The sequence below is a fragment of the Drosophila virilis genome, chromosome 3, assembly GCF_030788295.1.
Source record: "Drosophila virilis strain 15010-1051.87 chromosome 3, Dvir_AGI_RSII-ME, whole genome shotgun sequence".
Classification (NCBI taxonomy): domain Eukaryota; kingdom Metazoa; phylum Arthropoda; class Insecta; order Diptera; family Drosophilidae; genus Drosophila; species Drosophila virilis.
In genome coordinates, this window is record NC_091545.1 from 2,811,016 (window position 1) to 2,838,414 (window position 27,399).

Here is a 27,399-nt window from a genome sequence, read left to right on the forward strand (position 1 = left end):
TAAAAAAGTCAAGAGATCTATTAAGTGTTATCGACTTGAATGCAATTTGTGTAACATATGTCTTGTCGCTCGAGTCAGTTCTATATCATTCGTCAGATAAAATCAATATGCAGCTCATAGGTATCATTCTAAGATCCATTCTAAGTTCCAAAATGAACTAGCTACACAAAGGAACTTTACTCAATGGAACTGCTTTGCTAACTGTATTGAACTGAATACTGACTCGTTTTTATATACTTTATAATTTTTTTTGCTCACCTGAACAAGTTCCTTTCTCTGTACTCAGCTTTACTTAACTTGTTCTTATATTTTTGCTGTCTCTACCAATTCCTGGTTCTCTTTTGTCTACACAAATCAACTAACTAGTATACAGTAATTGAATTTAATACATGAACTATTTAGCAGCTTTTATAATTTGAAATGAACTGAGTACTTGTGCCATTCTAACCAGTTCTTAACCCTTTTACTTCTCTTCATCCACATGAACTAGCTCCCAAACAGCAATGGAGTTTGTTCACATAAACAAGTAGTTGCCCTCGGCTCCATTCTAACTAGTTCGTTTTGCTTACTAGTTCCTGGTTCTGTTTGGTGTGTTTGTCTACTGAAACGAGTTTGTTCAGTTGAACTATTTACTTACCGTAACAGATGTTAAATGAACTAAGAGCTTGCGGCTCGCTCAATTGTAACTAGTTCCTGATCCTATTTTTTGGTCGAACTCTTTCGCTAACTGTAAATAAAACGTTAAAAAACGAAGAAGAACCCGCACTCTGGCGCACTCTAGTGGCGACATGAGCAAACACTTACACACACACACACACGCACACACGAGAACACACCGATTGGGCCTTTGCCGCCGGCGGGCACTCTAAATACACGACACGAGACGACAAACAAAGCCAAAAGGCATTGCGAAACTTTAGCGCGTCATTCATCCTCATCCAGTCCAAATATTGCACCCTCGAGCAAATGCACACACAGACAGAGAAATACACTAACACACACACACACACACACACACACACACACACACAGTTATAGCACGAAAATTAAGTGAAGCGTAAGCTGAAATGCACTCCCACTCGTCAGCCCGTCGCAGCAAATGTCTTCGTCTGCCCGCCCTGCGCCCGACGCACTCCGTCTGGCTCAATGTCTGGCACTTGCCGCATGCGTGTCTGTGTGTCTGTCAGTGTGTGTGCCTGTATGCGAGTGTATGCGTGTGTTTGTGTGCTTGTGCTGCTTAACCTTGAAAAACGAACAAGTCCAGCCGCAGTCGCAGTCGGCACTCCACCCTGTGCCCCCAACCTACCGCCCTCCAGCCGATAGCTCGCCCGACTGACAGTTGACTGGCGGCGACGGCGACAGCGACGGCGACTGCGACTGCGACTGCGATGTCGACGTTGACAGCGGCGAAGCCGGCAATGATTTTCGTCCTCGTCGTAAAATGAATTTTACGAAATATTCGCCGCCTGCTTTTCGATGCTCTGTACGCGCTGTGAAGAGAGGTGTATTCAGTTGATTGATTACGTCACTTTCTATATATTTGGCTATATATTTGCATTAATATGTTTGGGTATAGTGTGAGTATATCTAGGTTACGCCCACTAAAGGCGAGCCTAATACAACAATTTATTTCTCTGTAAATCTGACAATTAGAAGTCAAAAGCTTAACTGCTGTTAACAGAGTATGGCACAGTCAGTTATCCCCGACGAGTAGTTATTTTTGCCTTTTTTTTTTGCCTTTTCTTGTTGTGGACTAACATTTTGAAGAAGGCCACAGAACAAGAAGCAGCAGCAGCAGCAGCCCAAAAACCTAGCGAGGCGCTTGAATTGAATAACATTTTCGGTGGGGCTTTTGCATAAGTGCCACCACCCCCCCCCCTAGGAAACCAACCAGCCACCCACCCCCGCCACCTAGATCCCACTCAAGCCGCCGTAGGCCCTAAAGAGAGTTGTCTGCCAGACGCGGGCCGCGCAGAAAGGGTTGCCCACATTATTATTATGGCAGGCTGGCGGGCTGGCGGGCTTTAGTCCAAGTTAAAATGAATTACAAACAGTTTTTGTTGTCCTTGAAAGCGCGCCAAGCATAGGCACTGTCAAAGTGGTTTGAGGAGAGGAGGGCTGGGGAGTGGGTGGTAGACAGCTGGTGCGGAAATGTGAAAGGTTGACTCAAACAGAGTCAACTTGTGTAAAAGGTGCCCAGCGCGCGCGGTTTATTTATGAGTTTCGTCTTGTCTCTCTCTCTGTCTCTCTCTGTCTCTCCCTACCTCTTTGTGTGTCTCTCTCTGTCTCTCCGTCTCCTCATCTTTCTGTCTGCCCGCAGACTGAAGACACTCGCAAACGTCTCTGAATGAGCTTTCGGTTTGTTTCTATGTTCGACAGTGTTGCCAACTGTCGCTTATATAAGAATGTAGCTAAATGTAATGCTCAAAGCAGCTAAAAATAGCTAAATTAAATTAGCAGATTAATTCGCAGAATTAAGTGCACAAAAAGGCCAAGGAGCTGCCTTCTCTTGAGCACTTCTCTCGGAAACTTTTGGAAAGGTTTCCCTTTTGCTTGTTTGGACATTAATTTTGGCTTTATTTAACGTAACGCATTGCAGCTAAATATGTTAAATGTCGCTATCAGTAGACGACATACTTAGCCATATTTAGCTAGAAAAGAGCCGGAATTGCAGGCAGTTACTCCCACCTGGCAATTTAGACAATTTCGTGCTGACGACTTCTAAAAACAGACAAATTTAGCTCGAAAATATATTCCAATTCTCGTCCAGCTGCAACATTTCAACAATTTTTTGCTGACCAACTTAGGAAACAGACAAATTTATCTCGAAAATAATAAAAAGCTTCTTCCAGCTGCAAAATTTCAAGTTTTTTTTTTGCTGACAACTGCCGAAAATGGCCAAAAATCAGCGTGAAAATAGCCGAATCGGCAACATTTATACGTGCACATGCTCCGGCTCAGGTCCGGAGCTGTGTCTGGCTGTCGCCGTTGCCTGGCGAATGCATCAATAATGCTGCAGCGCATCAACTTCTGCTTCTTCTTGCTGTTGTTGTTGCTGTTGTTGTTGTTGTTGTTGTTGTTGTAGCTGCAATTGTCTGGCTTGGGGTCCATCTGTGCCGCTTCATTTGGTCGTCGTCGTCGTCGTCGTCGCCGCCGCTCAAATTAATGAAAACTAATGCGACACTGAGAAATTGATGATTGCCGCCGACGTCTGATGGCGGGAATACCGCACCCGCATCCGCACCCGCTCCCCTCTCCTCACCTCACTCTCCTGCTGATGGCGATGGACATTAAAAATGACTGCGTCTGCTCGCCATGCACTTTGGGGTCGTTTCGGGCTGCAATCAACGACGACAACAACAAGCTCCAAGCTCCATGCTCCAGACTGATTGATGCCGCCAATAAAATTAGCTGCGAATTGTACGCTTTCGATTTTGTATGCCTTTCCGTCCAGCCACAACTGAATGTCCAAGAGTGCTAAAGCACTCACCGTTAATATCTAACGCTTTTTTTTTTGGCTCTGTTTTTCGCTTTATGCCTTATTCAAAATGCGAACATTTATTAACTTTGAAGTAACTTTAAAAAGCAAGCCTACTTCTTATTCCAAGTAGACCCAACGATTAACGTTAGTTTGTGCGGCTTTTGCGAAGGACAATATAAATTCTAATAAGTATTAACTCAAAATCGATGTATTGTTTCTGTCTAATCCAATCTGTCATAGCTCCTTTAATAGTTTGACTGACAAAAGCTAGCTTTAATCCCTGGCTAGTTTGTCTGATAATCTGTCTAACTTCAACTGAGAGAAAGTTAAAGTAACTAAATATTATTTTAAACATTTTTTGACAGACTTTCTAGACAGATTTGATCAGTTACAAGTATTTAGATAAAGTTCGAATATTTTTCAATTTGTGTTTCTAATTAAATCGAAAGATTTATCACTAGCGTGTAAGAAATATAAATCTTATAATTTTCCAGCTTATATGCTTAAGCTAAAAGTGTTTGCTTTGAGTAAATATTATTTGGTTTTTTAGGTTTCCAGACTTTCTACTAAGAAAAGGTAGATATCGCTTTCTGCGAAACTTCGTTAGTCATCAGCCTGAATGTATGTATGTTTATTCTGACTTTGGGCTTATAACTCAATCGAATTAACTTAAAATGTTGCCAACAAGTAAATATATTCTTTACTTAAATTTTCTGATTTTCTAGGCATTTGTCTTAGTTTGATTTCGGCACAAGCGTGCACTGAGTAAAGTTTAAAGTAAGTAAAATATACTTTTCCCAAATTTTAAGACTGCCCAGACAAATGTATTTATTCCTGGCGAACTCTTTTAAATAACAGCGTGAAGAAGAGAATCTTTAAGAACTTTAGGCTTATGAAATAAACTAGTCAAACTTTTGGCGCGAGAGCTGTTTTTGGCCCTCAAAAAGTATCTAAGTGTTTGGCTAATATGCTTTTTGGCTGACTGTCTGGCTGGCTGGCTGCTTATCTGGCCCACAAAATTATTTGCCATGGGAAAACGAGCGAGCCTATTCACTGGAATTTTTTGTTGGACATTGTACTGCGCTTTTTATTTGACTTATGACGAGCGCTTTTTTTTTTTCTTTCATTTTTTATTTCAATCGTTGTCGTTGTCGTTGTTGTTGCTGGAGTTGTTGGTGTCTCGCTTAACTTTTTCATTGCCAGACGGAGCGCAAACATTTGCGAGTATTAATTAACGCTTTGTGTGGAAGTTTGCGCTGCGATGTCGCCCGACATGGCCGACATGGTTGGTTGTCTCCACACTCGACTTTTGTCAATTCAGCCGGGTACGTATAAATATTACGTAGCCGCAGCGTTTGCCTTACAAATGCAATATGCAAAGACTTGCTGCCGAGAATTCTTACAACTCACAGACAACAGATGGAGAGGCAGAGAGAGAAAGCGAGAGGGGGAGAGGGGGCGAGATTTGAGACTTGGCATTTATTCCCGCCGCGCACTCAATTATTCAGGCATAATAAGTAAATTGTTTTAATATGCATAAATATCTTGTATGCCATTTGGCAAACGAGTCAAAAACTGCCAGACAAGCTGCCAGCCGAGACACACACACAGCAGAAGGTGGCGGTGGGGGGAGAGGGGGGGGGGGGGTGCCACACAGGCTGGCCTTCAAGGTGTGTTTACATATATTTAACCTTCAAGATCCGCAGACCAAATATGCCAACGGCAAGCCGAGCAGCAAACATATTTGCCCCACAGCCCAACGGAGCATATACGACTCTCCCGCATACCCTATAAACAGCAGGCAGTGCAGTGTGCTGGGCACGGCTGTCTGCCACCATGCCCAACCCTGTAGTGCAGTGTAGTCTGCCCCATTTGCCACGGTACTGCCACGAAATTACGTTACGTGAGCGAGAGTTTGTGTGTCTGTGTCTGTGTGGCAAAACGGCATTTAGGCCGACACGACGTTGCGACATTGGGCGGCGCACCGACGCAAGGGGTATGGCTGCTGGTGAGGGAAGTAGGGGATAGGGGGTTTAAGTGGAGGGGAAACACAAATAAAAGCTCAGGCCACAAAACAGCAGACAACTAACTACGCATAAGCGACAACGCAGGATGTGCGTTGCAGAAGCCGTCTGGCTGTTGAGCTTGAGAGGGATTAGCATTCGGTGTGCAACCATTTACAGTGGGCATGCCTGCAAGATACCCTGTATGCAAAAAAAAAGCCAAATTTGATGTTAAAAGAATGAGGCAAGTGAAAACATCGAAAGGTAAGTCCGATTTCGGCGAAAATCAAATTTCCAAACACACAATTCATCATTTATCTCAAGGCATGTAAGAGCTGAGACTTATCCCGAAACGAACCTAATGAACCGAACCTCATAAACTAAACCTAATGAATCTTACGAACCAGAGCTCGTAAAACTCATGACCCGAACCTTGTGATATACCCCTCATAAACCGAACCTCGTTATTCCCAAGAATCGAACGTCTGAACCTCATGAGCCGAACTTCGTGAAGCGAGTCTTTTGAACCGAACTTCGTGAATCTTACGAACCAAATCATGTGAACCGAACCTGAATGGATTTGCCTTTTCACATCCATGAGGGATTAAATGCGCCCCTTTTTAACATTTTTAAATTATATTAAACATAGATAAAATTTATTCAATATATAGTTTTGTTTTCACGATGAACTAGTTCATTTTCTCCAATAATACTTAGAAATAGTCCCAAAACAGTTGTTCGTTCCGCTCTCGATTCAATTTCAAAGCGAAGCGGTTTTTAGTAGTTCTCATGAATAAAGCTCAGATAGAGTGTTTCTTTAGGATCAGCCAGATCCAATGTATCAATGGATACAGGGTATGAAAAAAATGTTAAAAAAAAATGCAGGAACAGCAGCAGATAAAGCGCGAGCAGCACATTGCGACGCAGGCACGCAGGCACGGAAGAGGCTCCTGGGGCAGCCGAGCTGTATGCAAGGGTATAGGGAGGTGGGCAGCGAAGGGAGTGGGGGGGGGAGGGGCGTGTCCTGTGGGCTACATTATATGCGCACAGGCAAACGTGCACATAAAATAAGCAACGTAATGCGAGCTCAAGGACACGCAGGCATATCAAACAGAAAAAAATGGAGGGAAAATAATGTGCTGCCCACGCATATTTACAGTAGGTTCTGTTGTGCTATGCGGCGTATACGCAATGCCGGCAAAATAAAGCATACGCCGCATTGCCAGCTTGCTATGACGTCGCATTAGACATCGGAAGTAGGCAACCGAAAGGAAGTGAGACAACATTTGTGCACACCTCGCAAATACGTGTGGAGTATGCGTGTGCGTGGGAACTTCTATTTATTTAATACACCAAATATGACAGTAAATGTATGTGACGACATCTTAGACATTTATGCGCAGTTAAGCTGATTGAAGATTGTGCGATTTCATTTTTAAGGCGTGGCGGCTAACATAAACATTAGCAGATTGCGTTGCCTTGCGTCTGAGTTGGTGCGTTTTAAGTGGACTTTAAATGCTTGAAAGATAATTGGATAATATTTTTTTATTTAAGCGCTGTGTCTTGCATGTTTGCACACGTTTTATTGTTTTGCTAAACTTGAACTTTTGCCAAGGTTTGATAAGCCTGTTAAAGCGACGCAGTGTTTCAGCCTAAGGAGAAAGAAGAGCTTGGAAGATGAGGAACCAAATTCTATGAACATCTAACTGACTGATGTAGGCTAAGCTCTTGAGCTGCTCAAATGTCTACAATGGTTTTTGGACTCGTAATTTAGCACCAAGCTGAGGTTTGCGAAAGCACGAACTGCACGAAACTTAAAGCGATTGTCAAAGTTTGCATGAAAAAACATCAACATCAAGTAAGGCACAAGGAGGACCTACGTTTAGAATTTCAAGACTCTAGCTCTTTTGACTAGATCGCCTCGGCTATTGCTGCTGATCAAGAATATATATATATATTTATACTTTAAGGAATCAGACATGCTTTCTTCTGTCTGTCCTTCTGTCAAATATAATGCTTGAGTTCGGGTTATAAAAGCGAAGTCTGTTTTGCAACGTGACGTCATGAGTCTGCGAAAAGGGCATGATAATTGAGTTGGCAAGCGACGTCTGTGAATTTGCATATGTTTTATTTATATAGGACTCATAAGCAATATTATTAGTAATATATTAATGTTGGCCAAATAAATGAACAGCAGACAGGCGCATTCGTTAGATAAACAATCAGACAATCAGATAGATTGTCTGATAGACAGACGGACAGGGAGACAGACAGATTGGCTGGCTGTCTGGCAGCCAGGGTCAGGTCTATAATAATTGCAATTAGTATTTGTATTTTATTGGTTTATTATGCATTATCAATGGCCGGCAGTTGGATTGGTTGGGTCTTTACGATAGGTCGTCTGGCTCTATTGAAAGTGAGTTAAATCAACTGTCGCGACATGCTTGAGCCTTAAGCAATCAGTGAATGGCGCATGCACACACACATGACACTCTCGGCTGCAATTAGCTCTGGCTAATCAACGAGTGTGTGTGCGAGTGTGTGTGTGTCTGAGTGTGTATATGTTATATACTTTATTGCGCCAGTTGAGTCAGTTGCACGCTCAGTTATGCAGTCAGTCAGTCAGTTACTCAATCGATTCGCTGGCCGATGAACTGCGCCGGCCCCAATGGATTTCTGATTGCTGTTGTGCGACTGTGTGTGTGTGTGTGTGTTTGTGTTTGTGTGTGTGTATTTGTTTGCTCGTTGGGCATGGCTTGCTCTGCTCTGGCCTGTGCCTGCCAGCTAATGCGCACGTGTCCCATTCATCAAGCGAGCAGCTGGCTGAGACGGTGGGTGGGGCACCATAAATTTAAGGGGAGGGTAGCATGATCAGTGTTGTCAGTTCTTGCTAGCTTATAGCTAAATATAAAAGGTTAACAGCTGAGAACTGAGAGCTAGCTATATTTAAAGCTATATTTGGCTATATACATTTGCAAAACGCAGTAAAAACTCAGGGGAAACCATGAAGAAAATGCCAAGCCTTATAAAAATCAGTTGAGCTTTGACCGAGTTATCCACATGGGAAATATTGACCCATGTCTATATACGAATCCTAGAGGCACGATTTTCACATGAATTTCGACTAAAAAATCGGTGATGAGATTTAAATGCCAGATTATTTTAAAGGGAAAACCATGAAGAAAAAGCCAAGCCTTGTGAAAATCAGTTGAGTTTTGACGAAGTTATCCACATGGGAAATATTGACCCAGGTCTATATACGAATCCTAGAGGCACGATTTTGACATGAATTTCGACTAAAATATCGGTGATGAGATTTAAATGCCAGATTATTTAAGAGGGAAAACCATGAAGAAAAAGACAAGCCTCGCGAAAATCTGTTGAGTTTTGACCGAGTTATGCGGATGGGAAATATTGACCGAGGGTCAATATTTCCCATGTGGATAACTCGGTCAAAACTCAACTGATTTGTATGAGGCTTGGCTTTTTCTTCATGGTTTTCCCTCTTAAATAATCTGGCATTTAAATCTCATCACCGATTTTTTAGTCGAAATTCATGTGAAAATCGTGCCTCTAGGATTCGTATATAGACCTGGGTCAATATTTCCCAAGCGGATAACTCGGTCAAAACTTAACTGATTTTCACGAGGCTTGGCTTTTTCTTCATGGTTTTCCCTCTAAAATAATCTGGCATTTAAATCTCATCACAGATTTTTTAGTCGAAATTCATGTCAAAATCGTGCCTCTAGGATTCGTATATGACCTGGGTCAATATTTCCCAAGCGGATAACTCGGTCAAAACTCAACCGATTTTTATGAGGCTTGGCATTTTCTTCATGGTTTCCCCTCTAAAATAATCTGGCATTTAAATCTCATCACCGATATTTTAGTCGAAATTCATGTCAAAATCGTGCCTCTAGGATTCGTATATAGACATGGGTCAATATTTCCCATGTGGATAACTCGGTCAAAACTCAACTGATTTTCACGAGGCTTGGCTTTTTCTTCATGGTTTTCCCTCTAAAATAATCTGGCATTTAAATCTCATCACAGATTTTTTAGTCGAAATTCATGTCAAAATCGTGCTTCTAGGATTCGTATATAGACCTCGGTCAATATTTCCCAAGCGGATAACTCGGTCAAAACTCAACCGATTTTTATGAGGCTTGGCATTTTCTTCATGGTTTCCCCTCTAAAATAATCTGGCATTTAAATCTCATCACCGATATTTTAGTCGAAATTCATGTCAAAATCGTGCCTCTAGGATTCGTATATAGACCTGGGTCAATATTTCCCATGTGGATAACTTCGTCAAAACTCAACTGATTTTCACAAGGCTTGGCTTTTTCTTCATGGTTTTCCCTTTAAAATAATCTGGCATTTAAATCTCATCACCGATTTTTTAGTCGAAATTCATGTGAAAATCGTGCCTCTAGGATTCGTATATAGACATGGGTCAATATTTCCCATGTGGATAACTCGGTCAAAGCTCAACTGATTTTTATAAGGCTTGGCATTTTCTTCATGGTTTCCCCTCTAAAATAATCTGGCATTTAAATCTGACTACAGATTTTTTAGTCGAAATTCATGTGAAAATCGTGCCTCTAGGATTCGTATATAGACCTGGGTCAAAATTTCCCATTCACATAACTCGGTCAAAACTCAACCGATTTTTATGAGGCTTGGCATTTTCTTCATGGTTTACCCTCTAAAATAATCTGGCATTTAAATCTCATCACCGATATTTTAGTCGAAATTCATGTCAAAATCGTGCCTCTAGGATTCGTATATAGACATGGGTCAATATTTCCCATGTGGATAACTCGGTCAAAACTCAACTGATTTTCACGAGGCTTGGCTTTTTCTTCATGGTTTTCCCTCTAAAATAATCTGGCATTTAAATCTCATCACAGATTTTTTAGTCGAAATTCATGTCAAAATCGTGCTTCTAGGATTCGTATATAGACCTCGGTCAATATTTCCCATCCGCATAACTCGGTCAAAACTCAACAGATTTTCGCGAGGCTTGTCTTTTTCTTCATGGTTTTCCCTCTTAAATAATCTGGCATTTAAATCTCATCACCGATTTTTTAGTCGAAATTCATGTCAAAATCGTGCCTCTAGAATTCGTATATAGACCTGGGTCAATATTTCCCATGTGGATAACTTCGTCAAAACTCAACTGATTTTCACAAGGCTTGGCTTTTTCTTCATGGTTTTCCCTTTAAAATAATCTGGCATTTAAATCTCATCACCGATTTTTTAGTCGAAATTCATGTCAAAATCGTGCCTCTGGGATTCGTATATAGACATGGGTCAATATTTCCCATGTGGATAACTCGGTCAAAGCTCAACTGATTTTTATAAGGCTTGGCATTTTCTTCATGGTTTCCCCTCTAAAATAATCTGGCATTTAAATCTGACTACAGATTTTTTAGTTGAAATTCAAGTCAAAATGAAGTTTTTCTTTGCCGTTTTGTGGACTTAATCTTATGAATTAGCCTGCTAACACCTCCATTCAGCAGGTTTAAGTTGATTTTGTTCAATTTAGCAACATTTTTACAGCTATGCTTGTCAACACTGGCTGTGACGCGTGTCTTGCTTTGGCGCTCAGTCGAAAGTCAACTGCAAACTGCACTTGGCACATAATTTGTTCAGTCGTCAAAACCAAATGGCGTCGTCTGTTCATGTGGCGCGTCGCCTGCTCTTATCGATCATCGATCGTTGCCCCAAAACGCACGCGCGCTGCGTTTTCGATGCGCGTTCATTGAACGCATTTTTCAGTTTCAATTTGTTGACTGTTATCATACCCTTTGCCTGGTGGAGTATTCACATTTTGTAATGCAATATGTATCGCAATGAGCAGACATTTCATACAGGGGATGCAGATGTAGATGTAGATGTAGATGTAGATGTAGATGTAGATGTAGATGTAGATGTAGATGTAGATGTAGATGTAGATGTAGATGTAGATGTAGATGTAGATGTAGATGTAGATGTAGATGTAGATGTAGATGTAGATGTAGATGTAGATGTAGATGTAGATGTAGATGTAGATGTAGATGTAGATGTAGATGTAGATGTAGATGTAGATGTAGATGTAGATGTAGATGTAGATGTAGATGTAGATGTAGATGTAGATGTAGATGTAGATGTAGATGTAGATGTAGATGTAGATGTAGATGTAGATGTAGATGTAGATGTAGATGTAGATGTAGATGTAGATGTAGATGTAGATGTAGATGTAGTGTAGATGTAGATGTAGATGTAGATGTTAGATGTAGATGTAGATGTAGATGTAGATGTAGATGTAGATGTAGATGTAGATGTAGATGTAGATGTAGATGTAGATGTAGATGTAGATGTAGATGTAATGTAGATGTAGATGTGATGTAGATGTAGATGTAGATGTAGATGTAGATGTAGACCCAGATGTAGATGTAGATGTAGATGTAGATGTAGATGTAGATGTAGATGTAGATGTAGTGTAGATTGTAGATGTAGATGTAGATGTAGATGTCGTAGATGTAGATGTAGATGTAGATGTAGATGTAGATGTAGATGTAGATGTAGATGTAGATGTAGATGTAGATGTAGATGTAGATGTAGATGTAGATGTAGATGTAGATGTAGATGTAGATGTAGAGTAGATGTAGGATGTAGATGTAGATGTAGAGATGTAGATGTAGATGTAGATGTAGATGTATCTGCAAGTGTATATTTTCTTCGGCAATCCAGAGATATTTCTTGCCTCTTTACTCGCCGGCTTTTTTCGGTATTTCTTTTGTAACTGGCTCAGAGATATGCACATAAATACCTTAAATACAACAATAATTTTGAGTTTGCGCTGAGGCAATGACCGAGCTGCGGTCTCGGATCTGGCGCTGCAGCAGACACAGCGATCAATGCACCTTCGCCCAAAGGTGCAACGCCTTGTGAGACGCGAGTCGCGACGAATCGAGTGTGTCTCCGTGTGTGTATGTGCCTTTGTGTGTCTCTGTATGTGTGTGTGTGTTTGCATGCAATGACGCACGAAACGCGATCAGAGCTGAAAGCCAGACTAACGTTTCAAAGGCAGGCGTACAGGCGGGCTGGCAGGCATTCGGGGCAGCAAACTTGACCAACATGAGGCCATGGCTATTTTTAGACCAGCTGCTGCAGCTCTAAAGCTGAATTTGGCCCAGACAAAGTTGCCAACTTGGCCTCAAAATGCTGCAGCGACGACTTTTCGATCAGATTTATGCAACGTGAAGTGGCAGCCGCGCGCGACTTTGCAGCCAAGTTTAACCCGAGGTCAGCGCTGACTGTGAATTGTGGCCAAAACAAGAAAAGGGTGGACTGCACCTGGGTGTGGTGCAGGTGGCTCGCTAACCCGTGTAACATGCCAATTTAATAGCACTTTTTTAACGCACACCCACACGCACACACAAGTTGTCTCCGGTGTCCATTTTGGAACCAGTTCGCGGCAGCGGAAGCCTCGCATATCAACCTTATTTTGTCTTCATCTTGCCTTTGCTTCCTCTTGTTCTTCTTGTTGTTCCAGCTTTTGCGGCAGACAAATTTATGAGCGCTAAGTGAAGGCCAATAAAATTCTTTTTGTCTGGACTCGTTTCGCATTCCCCCTATGCCTGGTCAGCTTTACCTTTGTACGCTTCCCCAACGTCCTCTTCTTTTAAAAACTTTCTGTATATGCATTGCATACGCATGAGTTGAGAACCAGTCAAAACTTGAAGAATTCGTTTGAAAATATGTTTTCTATTCGGAGATACATTTGGGAATATAAGTATTATGCAAAGGTTTTCTAAATATAAGATGAAATGTCGCTTTCTCTCTAGTAAACGTTAGAGTCCAAGGTTCAAGAAGATGATAAAAATAGGAACTGGAAAAAGCAAGTGGGTTCTTTTTAAGTTAATGTTGCCAGCAAAACGCTTACGAATTTCAGGCAGACAGGAAATCAGAAAGCAAATACGCTTTAGTCAAAGGTTGCCAGGAAAACATTTAAGAATTTGAGACAGAAAAGAAAATGAAAAGCGAAAACAACAAAATGTTTACGAATGTAACAAAAAAAAAACAATTTGAAAATGTACCGCGCTTTTTTTGGCTCTCTTACTCGCTTCCTCGCTCTCACTCGCTCTCTCTCTCTCTATCTCGCTCTCTCACACACTATTTCTCTCCCTGCAAATCATTTACGAAACAGAATTGTCAGTTTTGAATGCTAAGTAAATATTTAATGAAATGTTAAAAAGCAAATTGACTAAAAGCCCCTAAAGTGTTCATCCATTTTGATAATTATAATATTATTTGTGATAATGATAATATTATTGCGTTTAAATACCGTGTAATTGCGATTGGTTCTTCGAAAGTTGTATTAATTGTGCTCGTAAATGATATCGAAAAAAGTTGTTCGAAAAGCAATGTTGAATGCTTTGTTTCATATGTGTTTCATCAACATGCTGCGAAAGTTATTTGTGTGCATGGCTTTTCTAACGGTAAGCAAAGGAAAATCTATTTTGCCAGCCTTTTCGCTCAGCATTCTAACGTTTGCAGTGTATTGTGGCACATGTGACATTCACGAATCTGAAGTGCAACTTTACGGACAGAAAGATTGGCAATTTCCAGCATTGTCACATCAAGGCTGTAAATCGTACCCATAAGTATGTTAGCGTACATGCGAACATCTATACCAAGCCCATAAATAATGTAACGGTGAGTGCCACGCCCAGTTGCAAGCATAAGTGCTTGTCTGTTAAATATCAAAATAGATCAACATTAGGTGCATGCGCTACAACTCCGGCTATAAGCCATTTTTCTTTGATGTCACCTTCGATGCCTGCAAGTTTCTAAAACAGCCTAGACATCCCATATTAATATTATTTTATAACACCTTGAAAAATCGCTCCAACATGAATCACACGTGTCCCTACAATGTGAGTAGCTCCCTCCATTTCATTTATACTCCCTCTTATTCATTTTTCCTTCTCGATTAGCATGACATTATAGTTGACAAGCTATTTACTGGCGATCATGAGTTGGAATTTGCACGATATTTGCCCATACCCATGGGAGATTATGCCATCTATGTCATCTTCTATATCTACAAAGTGAAGGCGTGCACCATTAATCTTTACCTAAGGATAACCAATTAAATAAAATCGAATTCCAGGTGCAGTTACTTGTTGTTAATACGTTCCGGCTGATTGACTATTCATTCATTGTAAAATATTCCACTAGAAACGGTGGAAAATTGGTGGAAATTGTATTTATTTCTTTTGATTAACTTAAAACTCCATCGCAAGGCTGTGAATGAATTTTAAATTAATGCGTTTCCATTTAGGGGAATTCACTTCCATTTATTTCTTCTGATTGACTTAATACTTCTTCGCCAAGCTGTGCTTGGAAAATTAATGGATACGTCTTTCACCGATTTAAGCTAAGTCAAATCCTAGGTTGAAAAATTAATGAAATACAAAATTCACACCTTTCGTAAAATCCACCCCACTGAGTGGAAGTGAAATTAATTTATTCTAATTGACTGTGAACTCATTTTCAAAGCTAAGCTTCTTTTGCTACTGCTTTTTGCGATTTCTGATAAACCGCATCGGAGCTTGGAAAATGTAGGGAAAACTGATTTGAAAATTTAATGAAAAGCCGAGAGTAAGATGCTTAAGGACAAGCGTCGCCTGTGTTTGTTTAACACATTATTAATAATTAAAGCACATTTTGCTTGTCGTCTATTTTGTTTTTCTCTAATGACCTAGAATATGAAAATTGGTTGTGTCCCCAAAGTCCCCTGCCCTCCCGCTCTCTCTCTCTCTTTCTCTCTGTCTTTCTCTATCTCTACTTTAGCATTTCCCTGGAGCATGCTGCCAAGGTTGTCGAGTCATTTAGTCGTCTGCCAAGTGAAACGGCAGCTAATCGCTTGGGTAAATAGTTTACCCTGGACGCCAGCTGATGAGCATAGCTACCTGGCTGCCATCTGCCCACGCTTTCTCTCTCTCTCTCTCGCTCTCTCTCTTTTGCTGTCTGGCCACGTGTATTGCGTAAGCAGCAAGCGAGCTCTGTGGCTTTTTCTGTTTAGCCTGTCGGATTATAATGGATATGGCCAGCTGCGGCAATCAGAGCGTCAGTTAGTTAGCCACTTTTCCATGGAGCAGCTATTTATGTTTACCTAAAGTTCTGCTCCTTAATCTTGCTTTGAGTGCACAGAGCCAAAAAGCGTATAATTTCATTTAAGCTTCTGCCAACCTATACTTTTCATTAATTGAGATACGCCGTTCGGCCAGGTGTCAGTTCTATGGGCAAAAAAAAAGGTGTGTAGAGTTGGGAGCTCTTTTCGGGTCTCTGGCTTTATTCGCATTCGCAGCTTTGATTGGAATGAATGTAAGCTTTAAATATTTTATAGAAACCTCGAATTTAGTTTTTGTTTTATGAAAAATAAAGCTCTTAAAATAATAATAATTTGTTCTCTGTCTCAGAAATTACCTTCTAATTCTACCAAACCCATTCAACACTTAAGAAACGCTTAGCTAATAAACCCTCTAACGTATCAATTGAGTCATTTCTCTTCGTCGCTTCTGCTACGCCCTTTAACCCATTGACCCCCTGTGCACAAACGCTTGCTATAATTAAGACAATACGCCAAGTGAAGAGCCCTTTGGGTGAAATGAAGCGCAAACTGATTGCATTCGCCGGCCATTGGCTAAAAGGACGTGGATGACATGTTGTAACCATATTGCGGCCGGTGGCATGTTCAACTGGCCCTTATTATCAACTGGCCAACTGGCTCGTTAGACTTGGCCGACACACATACACTCCAACACACACACACACACACACACACACACACACATACGTACACACGCTCTGACAAGAAGTGCATGGCGGCAACTACAAAGAAGACAAGAACGCAGACGACGACATCGAGGAGGACGTATCTGGTACACTGATAGCAGTCCGGGGCGGCAAACCTCACAGAGGTATACCTCATTGCCTTAGTCTGTTGGCTGGTGGTGCCGATTGTGGTGCTCTTGCTGTTGGTGGTGCATTGTGGGTTGAAATCGACACTGACACACGCACAGATGTCGCAAACGCTTTGATGATTTTTTCTTCTTCACTTTTTGTGTAGTTTGAGCTTGGCTTTTGGCGATGCCGCCGCGTTTCGAATTGCAATCGGCCAGGCAAATGAGCAGCGAACCGTTTCCCTTGCCTCGCACAGGTGTGTGTGTGTTAATTGCATTAAAATGTTTGTAATTGCAACTGCGGCTGCAACGGCGACTGCGCGGCATCAGCTCGCCTCCATAGTTATCGCAGCGTGCAAATCTGTGCACATTCAAAAAATACCATAGATGCCGCCTCTCTCATGACGAGACAGCGAATCGTGTCGTAACTATAATTGCCATAATAACATAATATCGGAGCAGTTGTTGCCGACAAGGCAGCCGAGCAGCGATGCGAAATACCAGAGACCAGAGTGCAAAAGGTGTCGTTTATTGTCATGGCAAATGCCGCCAACAACTCAACTGGCAACTGCGCAAGTCGCACTACACTCAGCGAAAATGCAGGGCAATTGATTCAATTTCAATTATAGTCCATTTTTATCTAAGAATATATATAATATATATTAGAGGTTTTAAATAAATTCCACCTTCTAGTGTGGAACATGGGTGAAAATATCTTAAATGAAACTAGGATAAATAGTTGATGAAGTTTGTATGAGGGAGTATAATAGTAAATATTTAAATTGACAAAAGTATAGATAATAGATGAAAAGCTTTTTAAGAAAATATAAAAAAATATATGTATAAAATGATTTTGTTAAATTCACGCTAGGCTCAATATGGCTATAAAAGTTAGTTTGGTAAGAAAATTTCCACCCTTGTGGGTGTTGAAAATGAATGAAAAACTCATAAGTGAAATTGTTTGAGACGCGTTTCAAGGACTTTCCTAAACCCATTACGCAAAGGAGTTTCCACTAATGTCAAAAAGGATGGAAATTTTTCACGAAACTGGATGAAAATAAATTTTGCTGATTTGGGAAAAATTCAAGCTATTGAGTGCAAAATGGGTAGTAAAAGTTTTCAGCGAAAAGGGTGGAAATATACATTTTTGACATTTAAAGAAAAAAAAAAACATTTGTCCTTAGTTGTTTGTCAAGTAGTTGTATCTAGTAGCATAAATATTTGTGCTTGTCAAGCAACGTATTTTCTATTTTAGATATTTTTTTTATTATCAAAATTTAGTTTAGAAATGATTTTTGCGCTTGGGCTCGACGGTTTGTAGTTGCTGCTCAAATAATTTCAATATATATATATATATATATCAATTATATATATAAATATATATATATATATATATATATTCCATAAATGGCTGATAATAACTCGAAGCGTCAGCCCCGTTGGTGGTCGGGCGGTGTTTGCTCCGCAATTGCGGTGACAACAACGCATCCACTCGATTTAGTGAAAGTCCAACTGCAAACGCAGACAACAAAGGTGCCTGTCTCTCAGCTGATTGCCAATATATACAAAACTTCAGGTGAGTGGTAAAGGTAGCAACATCATATTGAGTTTAAAAGATAATGCCAAGCAACGCCTGATTTAGGTATTGTGGGATTTTACAGTGGCATCTCGGCTGCCTGGTTTCGGCAGCTCACCTACACAACAGCACGCTTTGCGCTCTACGAATATGGCAAGCAATTCGTGGATGCCAACAATATGAGCGCCAAGGTCCAGCTGGCCACATTTGCAGGCTTTTTTGGTGGCATTGTGGGCGTGCCCGGTGATGTTGTCACAGTGCGATTGCAGAACGATAGCAAGTTGCCGGTAGAAAAACGACGCAAGTGAGCAGACAACCAAGTAATACCCTGTACACATTGAGGTCGAGTTAAATGGGATAGGGGATTATAATCAGGCTTGGGATTGAGCAGCTTCAACAGCTCAGATTATCTAGTCTAGACTATCTAGTTTGCCTCTATAGTTTGCCCCTCTAAATTACCAGGAAGCTCGCGGTAGACTATTTATGCTACAGAGTAGTTGTACCCTGTACTCATTGTGGACGAGCTAAATAGCATATAATCAGACTTGAGTTTGAGAGCAGCTGAGCAGCTAGCTTAGAGTATCTCCTTTGTCCCTCTATATCACTTGATTATTATGCTTATTGTGACTTGAGATTGTTTTGCTTCAACAGCTGTTGGTTTTCTAGTCTAGACTATCTAGTTTGACAGTCGCTCTATATAAACAAATCTATACCCATCAAATTGTATATATATATAGCTGCTTGTAGAGCTCAAATATTTGATTTTCTATACATACTTAAAAGTTATATTTAAGCCCTGACAATTTCTTAGCGATCGGGCAACAAACATCCCAGTTAATTTAGCTTAGATATCCCATAGGCAGTGAGGGACTGAGGCAAGAATTTTGAAGAAACACGGCATTACTCAAGAATCCTAAATGCTAGATACGCCAAATTTTGTGTGTATGTTTCTTATGGCATACACAGATTAAATATAATTCCTTTCTTGGACACCTCCCACCCTTGTGCTTTGGTATAGACAGAGGGCTAGAATCTTTGTAAATGCAGTTTGCCTCTAGCTTTAGGGTGCGTCTGTGCGTCGCAAACACCCGACTGGAACACTCTTGTTTGTTTCTTTTTTTCTGTAAACTAAATCCACGCTCCTACCCCAGCTACAAGCACGTTTTCGATGGTCTCTATCGCATCTCTAAGGAGGAGGGTATTCGCAGTCTATTCCGTGGTACGGTGCCAGCTTTAACCCGAGCCGTGCTACTGACAATTGGCACAAATGCGGCTTACGACCAGGTCAAGCAAGTGCTGCAGGGGAACTTTGAGTTGAAGGAGGGATTGCCGCTGCATTTTCTAACCTCAACCGTTGCTGGCATCATAGGCACGGTCATGACCCAGCCGATTGATGTAATGAAGACAACCTACATGAACGCCCCACCCGGCGAATATAACGGCCTGGCAGCGGTTGCAATTGCCACAGCGAAACAGGGTCCATTGGCGTTCTACAAGGGTTTTGTACCGGCGCTGATGCGCGTCAGTCCCAATACGATTATCACCTTTATGCTGTACGAGCAGGCTCGCTTGCGTTTCGGTTACCTGCCGCCGGATGGCAAATAGCCAGCCGTATCTGCGGCTTGAGGCAGCATTATCTGAAGCTAAACGCAGAAGCTGCAGAGAGAGAGAGAGAGAGAGAGAGAGAGAGGTTTGACTTTTCCTCATGTTTGCACTGTCTGCCCGTCCGTCCGTCCGTCCGTTCGTTCGTCTGACCGTCTCGCTAGTTATCTGCCAGCTCTATTTGGTGCAGTTGTCTGTCTGGGGCTTTTCCGCACGCCGCCCAGCCGCTCGCCCGTCTGTCTTGTTTGTCAAAGAGAAACAGTTAAATGCCAGTTTACCAGTTAAATCGGAATCAAAGCGAAAACAATGACACACAGCAGCAGCAGCGACGGCAGCGACGGCAGCATAGCCTCCCCTCGAGACACCAAAAGTGTGGTGGCGGAATCCGACCTGCTCGGCAAATGGCAAGTGAAGTAACTGCAAAAAAAAAAGACCAAAAACAAAAAAAAAATCGTCTAGACACAGACTAGACTCCATAAAAATAATTATTATCGGTTGCAATTTCTGTGCCTGTGCCTCGCCGACCGGCCGGTCGGTCGGTTGGTCCGTCGGTCGGTCGGTCGGTCGGTTGGTCGCGTCTCCTGCTCCTCTAGTCCCCACTCGGCTGGCACGGCTCGAGGCAGCGTTGCACGTCATTCGCGTCATTCGCATCATTCGGTTTCATCTGCTTCGCATTACGATTGCAGTTTTTATCGCTCTCACTTGCATTTGACTCGATTTTCTGTTTTTTCCTCAGGTTACGTGCTCCTCGAATGTTCCTGACCAAATCTGAGCGTTGCATCCGCTCAACATTCCCGGCCCCAAACCCAAAGGGCTGGCGTATTGCATTTGATTTGTAACTATTTTGAAATTGAAATGCTCCTCAAAATTGTTTTGCCTTTACTTTCGGCTGTCTATCAAATTGATTGGGACACTAAACGGCAGAACTCAAACGCCGACTCGCCCTAATAAGTCTAGGCTTTATGTGTGTTGTCATTGTGTCAAAATATGTGTAGCACAACATGTGGCATATGTATTTCTATATATACATATGCACATTACAGGTGCCATAAAAATTTTACCATGTCCGGTCGTTCCAATAAATATTGGCCTATATAATGAAAATGTAACTCATTGTTTTAAATGCGAAAAGAGGCAGCGGAAGAAATCAAGCAAAATACATAACTTTTTAGTCTTGCAAGACACGCTGCATGACATGTCATTGACGGCGTCTTCGAGCAGTTTTATTTTACGCCTTAACATGCCAATGCTTGTCTATAAGACTTGGTCGAGGACATGTCAGCGATGACGTCATCGATGATTCAGATCCGAAATTCATATTTGAGGAAAATTATTCTATACATAAAACATTTTGCATAGGGTATTAAATTTTCTGTAAACGTAATTAACGGGCGTTTTGAATACAAACGCAATTATATTTAAAGCGTTAACTGGAGTTAGGGAAGGGACAGCTCAATAATGGACGCAGGCCAGTTAGGCGCTTGGCTGGTCGCACACATAATACGGAGTGAGAGAGGGGCAGAGGAAGAGAGGAAGAGAGAGTGGACAGGCGAATGGATGTGGATATGTTTGATATGCTGTCGACACGCATCGCTGAGCATGCAACACGCCGGCAACTTTGACAGCGGCAATGGTGCGACAAGAACGACAGCAATGTGGAGCAAGGAAATATGCAACACAGACGCGGACAGGGCAAGTGGCAAGTGGCAAGTGGCCACTGCCACTGGCTGGGGCAGGCACCAGGTAATTGCCACAATTTGCTCGTTGCGTGAATGGACAGAACAAGCAGCAGCAGCAGCAGGCCGCAAAAGGAAAGGGCGCAAAAGGACGACAACTTCCGTCAATGTTTGCCCTAGGGCAGCGGCAGGGGCAGGGGCAGGCTCTGTGGCAGGTTTTATGTATTTTTTATTTTTATTTCTTTTTATTTTTTTTTTTTTTGTGTGCTCGCTCTTGCAACGCCTTCTGTCATATTTGAGGTGCGCATAAAGGCACTCAACGCCGCCATAAATCAACTGCCAACTGCACTTCTGATCTAAGGCTGTCAACTGCCGCACCGCACCGCACCGCCCCGCCCCGCACCAATCCGCACCGCCGGGACGCAGCGAACCGCCAAAGCGGGCAACGGCGGCAACAACGGCAACTCTTTAGGCCATAACTTTGCAGACGACAAAACAGACGGTTGATGTGCGCGCCCGGTGTTTCACCTGAGCTTTGGCAGCTGTCAACCCCATCTCCCCCCTGCACTTCACTCCCGACCTGGCAATGCACCCCTTGCCCGCCCTTATCTTGCTCTTATGTCTAGACTACAGACGTTGTCTGTCGTGGCAGCCGCAGCAACAGGAAACAGTAGTAGACAGCAGACAACTGTGACAGCTCAAAGCAGAGCAGAGCTAAGCAACTGCAACAGTGGCAACAACAGCAACAACAGCAATTGTACCTGTGTCCAGCGTGTCTCAAATGAGCCAACAATTCTCAGCTGTCAATAATGTCTGTCATTGCTGTTGTTGTTCAACCTTTCTAAATGTTAGCGCTGGCCGCGTGTCGTGTCCGGCGTAACACGAACAACCAAATTCGTGTTCGTGTTCGTGTTATGCAAGCTCTTTCACTTATTCCCATATATTCCGAACTGAATGATGTTTTCGGGGTTTAGACATGGCTTACAAAAGTGACTGCTGTGTGTGCTTCCCAAGCTCCCACACAAGCTCCATCACATTTTAAGCGATATAAATCGATTAGAGAAAAGAATATACACACACTGGTCCATCTCTAATAACGGCCATATTGGACTGCCCAAAAAAAAAAATGTTGCCAAATGCATTTCAACTCTCAAAGTTAAATCCTGCGCCCAGCCGGCAAAAGTCCTAATCCTTTCGAAATTGAGTTGTAAAATGACAACTTTGTTGGTCATAAGCGAAGGGACTTGTTGAAAGGAGGGGGGTGGGCAAGCTCTGCAATCCAATGCACATGTTTGGGTCTCTAAAAAGTCGCCAGCCCTAAGTGGGCTGCGGGCGGTGAAGGGATGCGCGGAGGCCATTTGGCGTTCCGCTTAATTATTCAAAACCATGTCATGTCTCTGTATAATTTTATGCATTGGCCAATGCGAGCGCCAGCCGCGTGTTGATGATGATGACGATGATGATGATGATGACGAGGGGCTGACGCCTACACAGTCAGACGAGACAGACAGACGAATGAATGAACAGATCGTGAGGGGGGCTTGGAGAGTGAGAGGGGCACAGACGGAGGCCAGACACAGTCAGACAACGCAGCGACAACTGAAAAAGCAACAACTGCACACACACACACACACACACACATGTACACAGACACAGAGTGGGCAACCGCCAGCGTCAGAAGGAGCCACATGTGGCAATCACGAAACTTAGTGCCGTTACACACACACACACACACACACACACACACACATAGACAGCTCTACATCTCTGCGGCCAGAGTGAGAGCGTGGCATACCAGACAGTCTGACGCTGTTGGAGCCCACGTAGAGCGCAGCCACTCAGACTGCGACTTGTTGTTGTTGTTGCAGTAGTTGTTGCTGTTGTTGTTGTTTTTGCTGGCCAGGTCTCCGTCTGTCTGGAGGACAGCAGCAGCAGCAACAACAACGTCGACAACGACAACGACACAGTCTGTGGCAGACCGAGACTATCGAAAACTCGAAATTTATTCGTTGGAAAAAGTTGATTTCAATTTTGTTTCTTTTTGCTTTTGTTTCGCTCTCTTTTTATTTTATTTCATATCTACTTTTATTTATTTTTTTTTTTTGCCGTCTGTTGTTTTTTTTTCGCTTCCTTCTTCTTGTTGTTGTTGTTGTTATTCTTTGTATTTATGCAGTCAAAAATGAGTTGCAAAAATGCCCACGAAAATTATGTTAACCAGCGGCAGCTGTGTTCCAAAAAAAAAAACCCACATCTACATCTTCATAGCTGTTCCAGTCCTATAAGCCCGACAAGTTGGGCCACAGAGCTGTAGAGTTGCCCAATTGCAATGTCCGACAGAAATGGAATTCATGATGCATATGGAAATTTTTGAAAATATGAAAATTTTGGAAGGAATTTAATAGTGAAGACTCCGTAAAAATAGAGTGTACGCCTCATAGAGAGAATTAAGAATTTTAAAAGAGTTTAAAAGTTAAAGTGAATTAATAATAAATAACGACCAACAGCAAAAAAGTATACGAATAAACACCAAAAACAGCTACAGACAGTCTGTATATCTTTTTCAAGAACCTCCTGGTTCTATCACACTATTGACAAGACCTTATCTTCAGTCCAAAGCTAGAACCACTTGCGAATTATAAGCGATAAACAGGCAACAAAGATAACAAAACCAGCCTACAAATGATCTCAGAAATGATATTTTAATACCTGCGCACACAATCATAAATTATAGACAGGAATTTTAAATCTATCAAATCAAAGAGAAGTTTCGATTCCCATCTTTAAATTCTGAATACGTTGATAACACAATTATTTCATAGAACCAGAAATAACTTTTTAAAAGAATTTTTGCTGTGCAGTCCTGGTTAAAACATGTGTTTGTAGGCAATTTAATAGAATGCTGGCTTTAATATAGGATATGTTCTTTTTTTATTTATTTAATATATTACCTACTCACCGTATTTCTGCCAAAAGCTTTTGCTGCTCCTATTTTTCCCTGAATCCGTAACGAAATTCGTATCGAAATGTGAATTCTCTTCGTATATCTCTGTATAGAGTATGAATTCGACTCGTGCTGTTGTTGTTGTTGTTGATGTTGTCGATGTTGCTGGTTGTTGTTGTTTATGTTGTTGTTGCGATGTCAAAGGTGATGCGGTGGTCGCTGTTCGGACTATATCACGATTAAAAATTCGATGCGCAGCATGCAGAGTGTTGCGCGTTTTTGTTGTTGTTGTTGTTGTTGTTGTTGTTGCTCTTGGCACATGAGGCGTTGCAATTGTTGCCGTTGCTGTTGCTGTTTTAGTTGCCTGCAACAATGTAGCACGTTGATTAATTTGATATGGCAGAAACATGGACGCGGGCGAACCGAATGCCGTCGCAGGGGCAACGACGGCGACGGCGGCGACGCCAACGTCAGTCGAGTGCGACGCGGCGCGACGACGACCAGGAGCAGGAGCCGGAGGAGACGGAGGTGGCGGTGGAACGGGCTGGTAGACGCGTGTTTCTGTTTGTGTCCCGGTTGTTGTCGTTGTTGTTGTTGTTGTTGTTGTTGCTGCTGTTGCTGTTGTTGCTGTTGTTGGTAATTTATTAGGCAAATTTGCGGCTGGCAGCGAATTATGTTTGGGCAACACTTTGCTCTGGCTGCTGCCGATGCGTTTTATAATTAAATCTAACTTATTATTTGCACTATTTACACTGTGCGAAACGCGTAAGCGCGTCGCATCGTACGCACTATATACACTTGAGGCGTTTCCACTGGCTATGTTTCCACTTGCGGCGCTTCCAATATGTTTGCGATATGCTTCCGTTCTCTGGATGCTGTTGCTGCCGTTCTGGCATGTCCGACAGATTTTGTGAAGGATGTTGCTGCTGCTGCTGCTGCTGGTGCTGCTGGTTTTCGGCTCCTGCTGTTCCCGCTCCCTGTTGGGCGCCCAAAAGTATGCAATACTCTGGCTTTGTCTGCTGTGCATGGGCACCGCGAGGGCTTGTCCCGACCACAATATGATTGTTGCCAGAAGCGTCAGATTGAACGCAACCAATGTGCTTGCTGTACAGCGGGCCCCCGCGGCGCCACTGGCTGAATGCGTGGGGGCCACAGCGTCAACTGTATGCGAATTGATAGTTCACTGTACTCGACAACGACCACAACAGTGGAACATCAATTGAAGCCCCAAGATAGTCGACCCAACGCTCAGCAGCTGCTGCAAAATTAAGTAGAAGAAAAACAACAGATATTAAACGGGTTTTAAAACAAAGTATAAAAAGTACAAAAGATTTGAGTAATGCTTAAAAAACATTTGAATAAATAAGATAAGTCGTACCAGGCCTTTTCATTAAAGTCAATATACAAAAGTGAAAACGTCGCATTTTCTAACTAGATAAATACCCTGTTTCCACTGGTAGCTTTACTCAAAAGAGTTTTCACTGTATATCGACTGAAAATTTGCTTATATGAAGCCTGTCAAATTAATGCTTTAGACTTTGGTAAAAGCTCGAAATCGAAAACTGTGTATTATATGTTTTGACTCTGGAATCCTTCATTTAAAAGGTTGTCTTCAAGACACTGACTCTCAAACTGCGAATTTCAAACTGTGACTTAAGCAGAGTTGCATTTCAATTGCGACTTCTAAACAGCATTAGCTTCGTGCATATATCTCTGTGACTCTCAAACTGTAACAGTAACTGTCTGTTAATATGCGATGCCAAACGTAAAGTTGAAGGTAATTTTTAGTTTTTTTGAAAGCCAGTCGCCGTATACGTAAAATGAATATTACCCTGTTGCTCTCAAACTGTTAGCCGTGCTTTAAAATGTAACTAACTTTTCTTAAAGTGTAGCCACAAACGTATTTTCATAAGCAGTTGCCTTTTCAGCACACTTCACAGAGTTTCAAATCAAATTCAAATTACGTATACGTAATTTTCTCAAAAATTAAAAATGAACACACTCTACTTTTTCTCTCAGTGCGCTCTGTTGTGTGGTCGCCCACTTTTAGGTCTACTTTTTTTTTGTATTTATTTTTTTTTGCTGCCTTTTGTTGTTGTTTTCGTTTCTGTCGTCTGTCCTTGTTTCAATGTTTCTGTCGCAACATAATTTCCCACTGCCGCCGAGAGCACCGCCTAATGTGCAGCACTTAGAGGACGGGCGGTGGGAGGGGGGCGGAAACGCTGGGCGTAGATCAGCAACAGACGCGGGCATAAATAACGAAACATGTGTGTGTGTGTGTGTGCGAGTGTGTGTGTGTGTGTGTGTGTGCCGGCACTCTTTGCCAATTGCCGCCAGAGACAAAGGCAAATAGAGTCCACGGCGCACACGTTGCGTATGTGCAATATTTTGAGTAAATTTATGTTGCACTTCGCGCGACTTCAGTTTTATTATCATCCACGTTGTCGTTGCGAAACAATTTTCTTTCCTTCTTTTTCTAAATATACAAAAACATAAGAACAACAAGCAGAAAGGAAAGACAAAGACCGAAGATTAAATACTCTTGTGGATATGTGAGGCGCATTGCAAAGGTCTTAATTGCTGAGTTCTGGTTCTGGAAGATATGTTGACGAAAAGAATGCTTTGTCATACAAGAAACTTATATTGCGAATATAACTTATATAGATATACAAAGCTGTATAGATATAGTAAACCGATGTCTATAATATATGGCTGATTTATATTGAAAATCTTGAATGCAGAGCTTAGTTAAGATTGAAAGATTCAGGACATAAATTGGGAGGGATTGTTCCTTTGGTAACTATATGCTAATATATTCTATAAGCTATATGATATAGTTGCCTGATCCAGCTGACTATTGATATATATATTGTCCGCAGCAAGAAAACTAATGAGAGATCAGTTTGCAGAGAAAGAGACAGTCCGAAAGAATAAGACGAGCATAGGGAAACTTCTATTGACGGAGATCCATAATATATATGCTTTATAGGGTCAGAGATGTTTGCTTCTATGCGTTACATATTTAATGACATAGTTCAAATACTCTCAGAAAGGGCATAACAACGCACAGTGCGCGCCTCCTTTGGTTGTTATGCTTGTGTGTCTTGTCTCCGCCCTGCCACGCCTGTTGCATTGCCTCTGCCGTACATTTGTTATTGTTGT

At 42.0% G+C, this 27,399-nt stretch overlaps 3 protein-coding genes across 4 annotated transcripts in view; 2 read left to right on the top strand and 1 right to left on the bottom strand.

The window, feature by feature from the left end:
* Window positions 1–27,399, bottom strand: part of LOC6623419 (uncharacterized protein DDB_G0271670) — a 75,508-nt gene that overhangs the window by 45,203 nt on the left and 2,906 nt on the right. The window contains exon 2 of one of the 2 annotated variants that reach the window (XM_032435102.2): window positions 24,253–25,495. In XM_032435102.2, the coding sequence (XP_032290993.1) occupies window positions 24,253–25,264 (1,012 nt within the window). In that variant the 5' untranslated portion in view covers window positions 25,265–25,495. Of the gene's footprint in view, window positions 1–24,252; window positions 25,522–27,399 lie in introns of those variants that run through there. The other variant, XM_032435101.2, reaches the window with a different exon arrangement.
* LOC138911138 (uncharacterized) lies at window positions 13,793–14,860 on the top strand. Its single transcript, XM_070208580.1, has 4 exons — window positions 13,793–13,973; window positions 14,032–14,190; window positions 14,247–14,411; window positions 14,472–14,860. Exons 1-4 carry the CDS (start codon window positions 13,869–13,871, stop codon window positions 14,628–14,630), a joined length of 588 nt encoding a protein of 195 aa, XP_070064681.1. The 5' UTR covers window positions 13,793–13,868; the 3' UTR covers window positions 14,631–14,860.
* Dic3 (Dicarboxylate carrier 3) lies at window positions 17,773–20,724 on the top strand. The gene is made up of 4 exons (XM_002046143.4): window positions 17,773–18,018; window positions 18,085–18,322; window positions 19,170–19,708; window positions 20,357–20,724. Exons 1-3 carry the CDS (start codon window positions 17,850–17,852, stop codon window positions 19,621–19,623), a joined length of 861 nt encoding a protein of 286 aa, XP_002046179.1. The 5' UTR covers window positions 17,773–17,849; the 3' UTR covers window positions 19,624–19,708; window positions 20,357–20,724.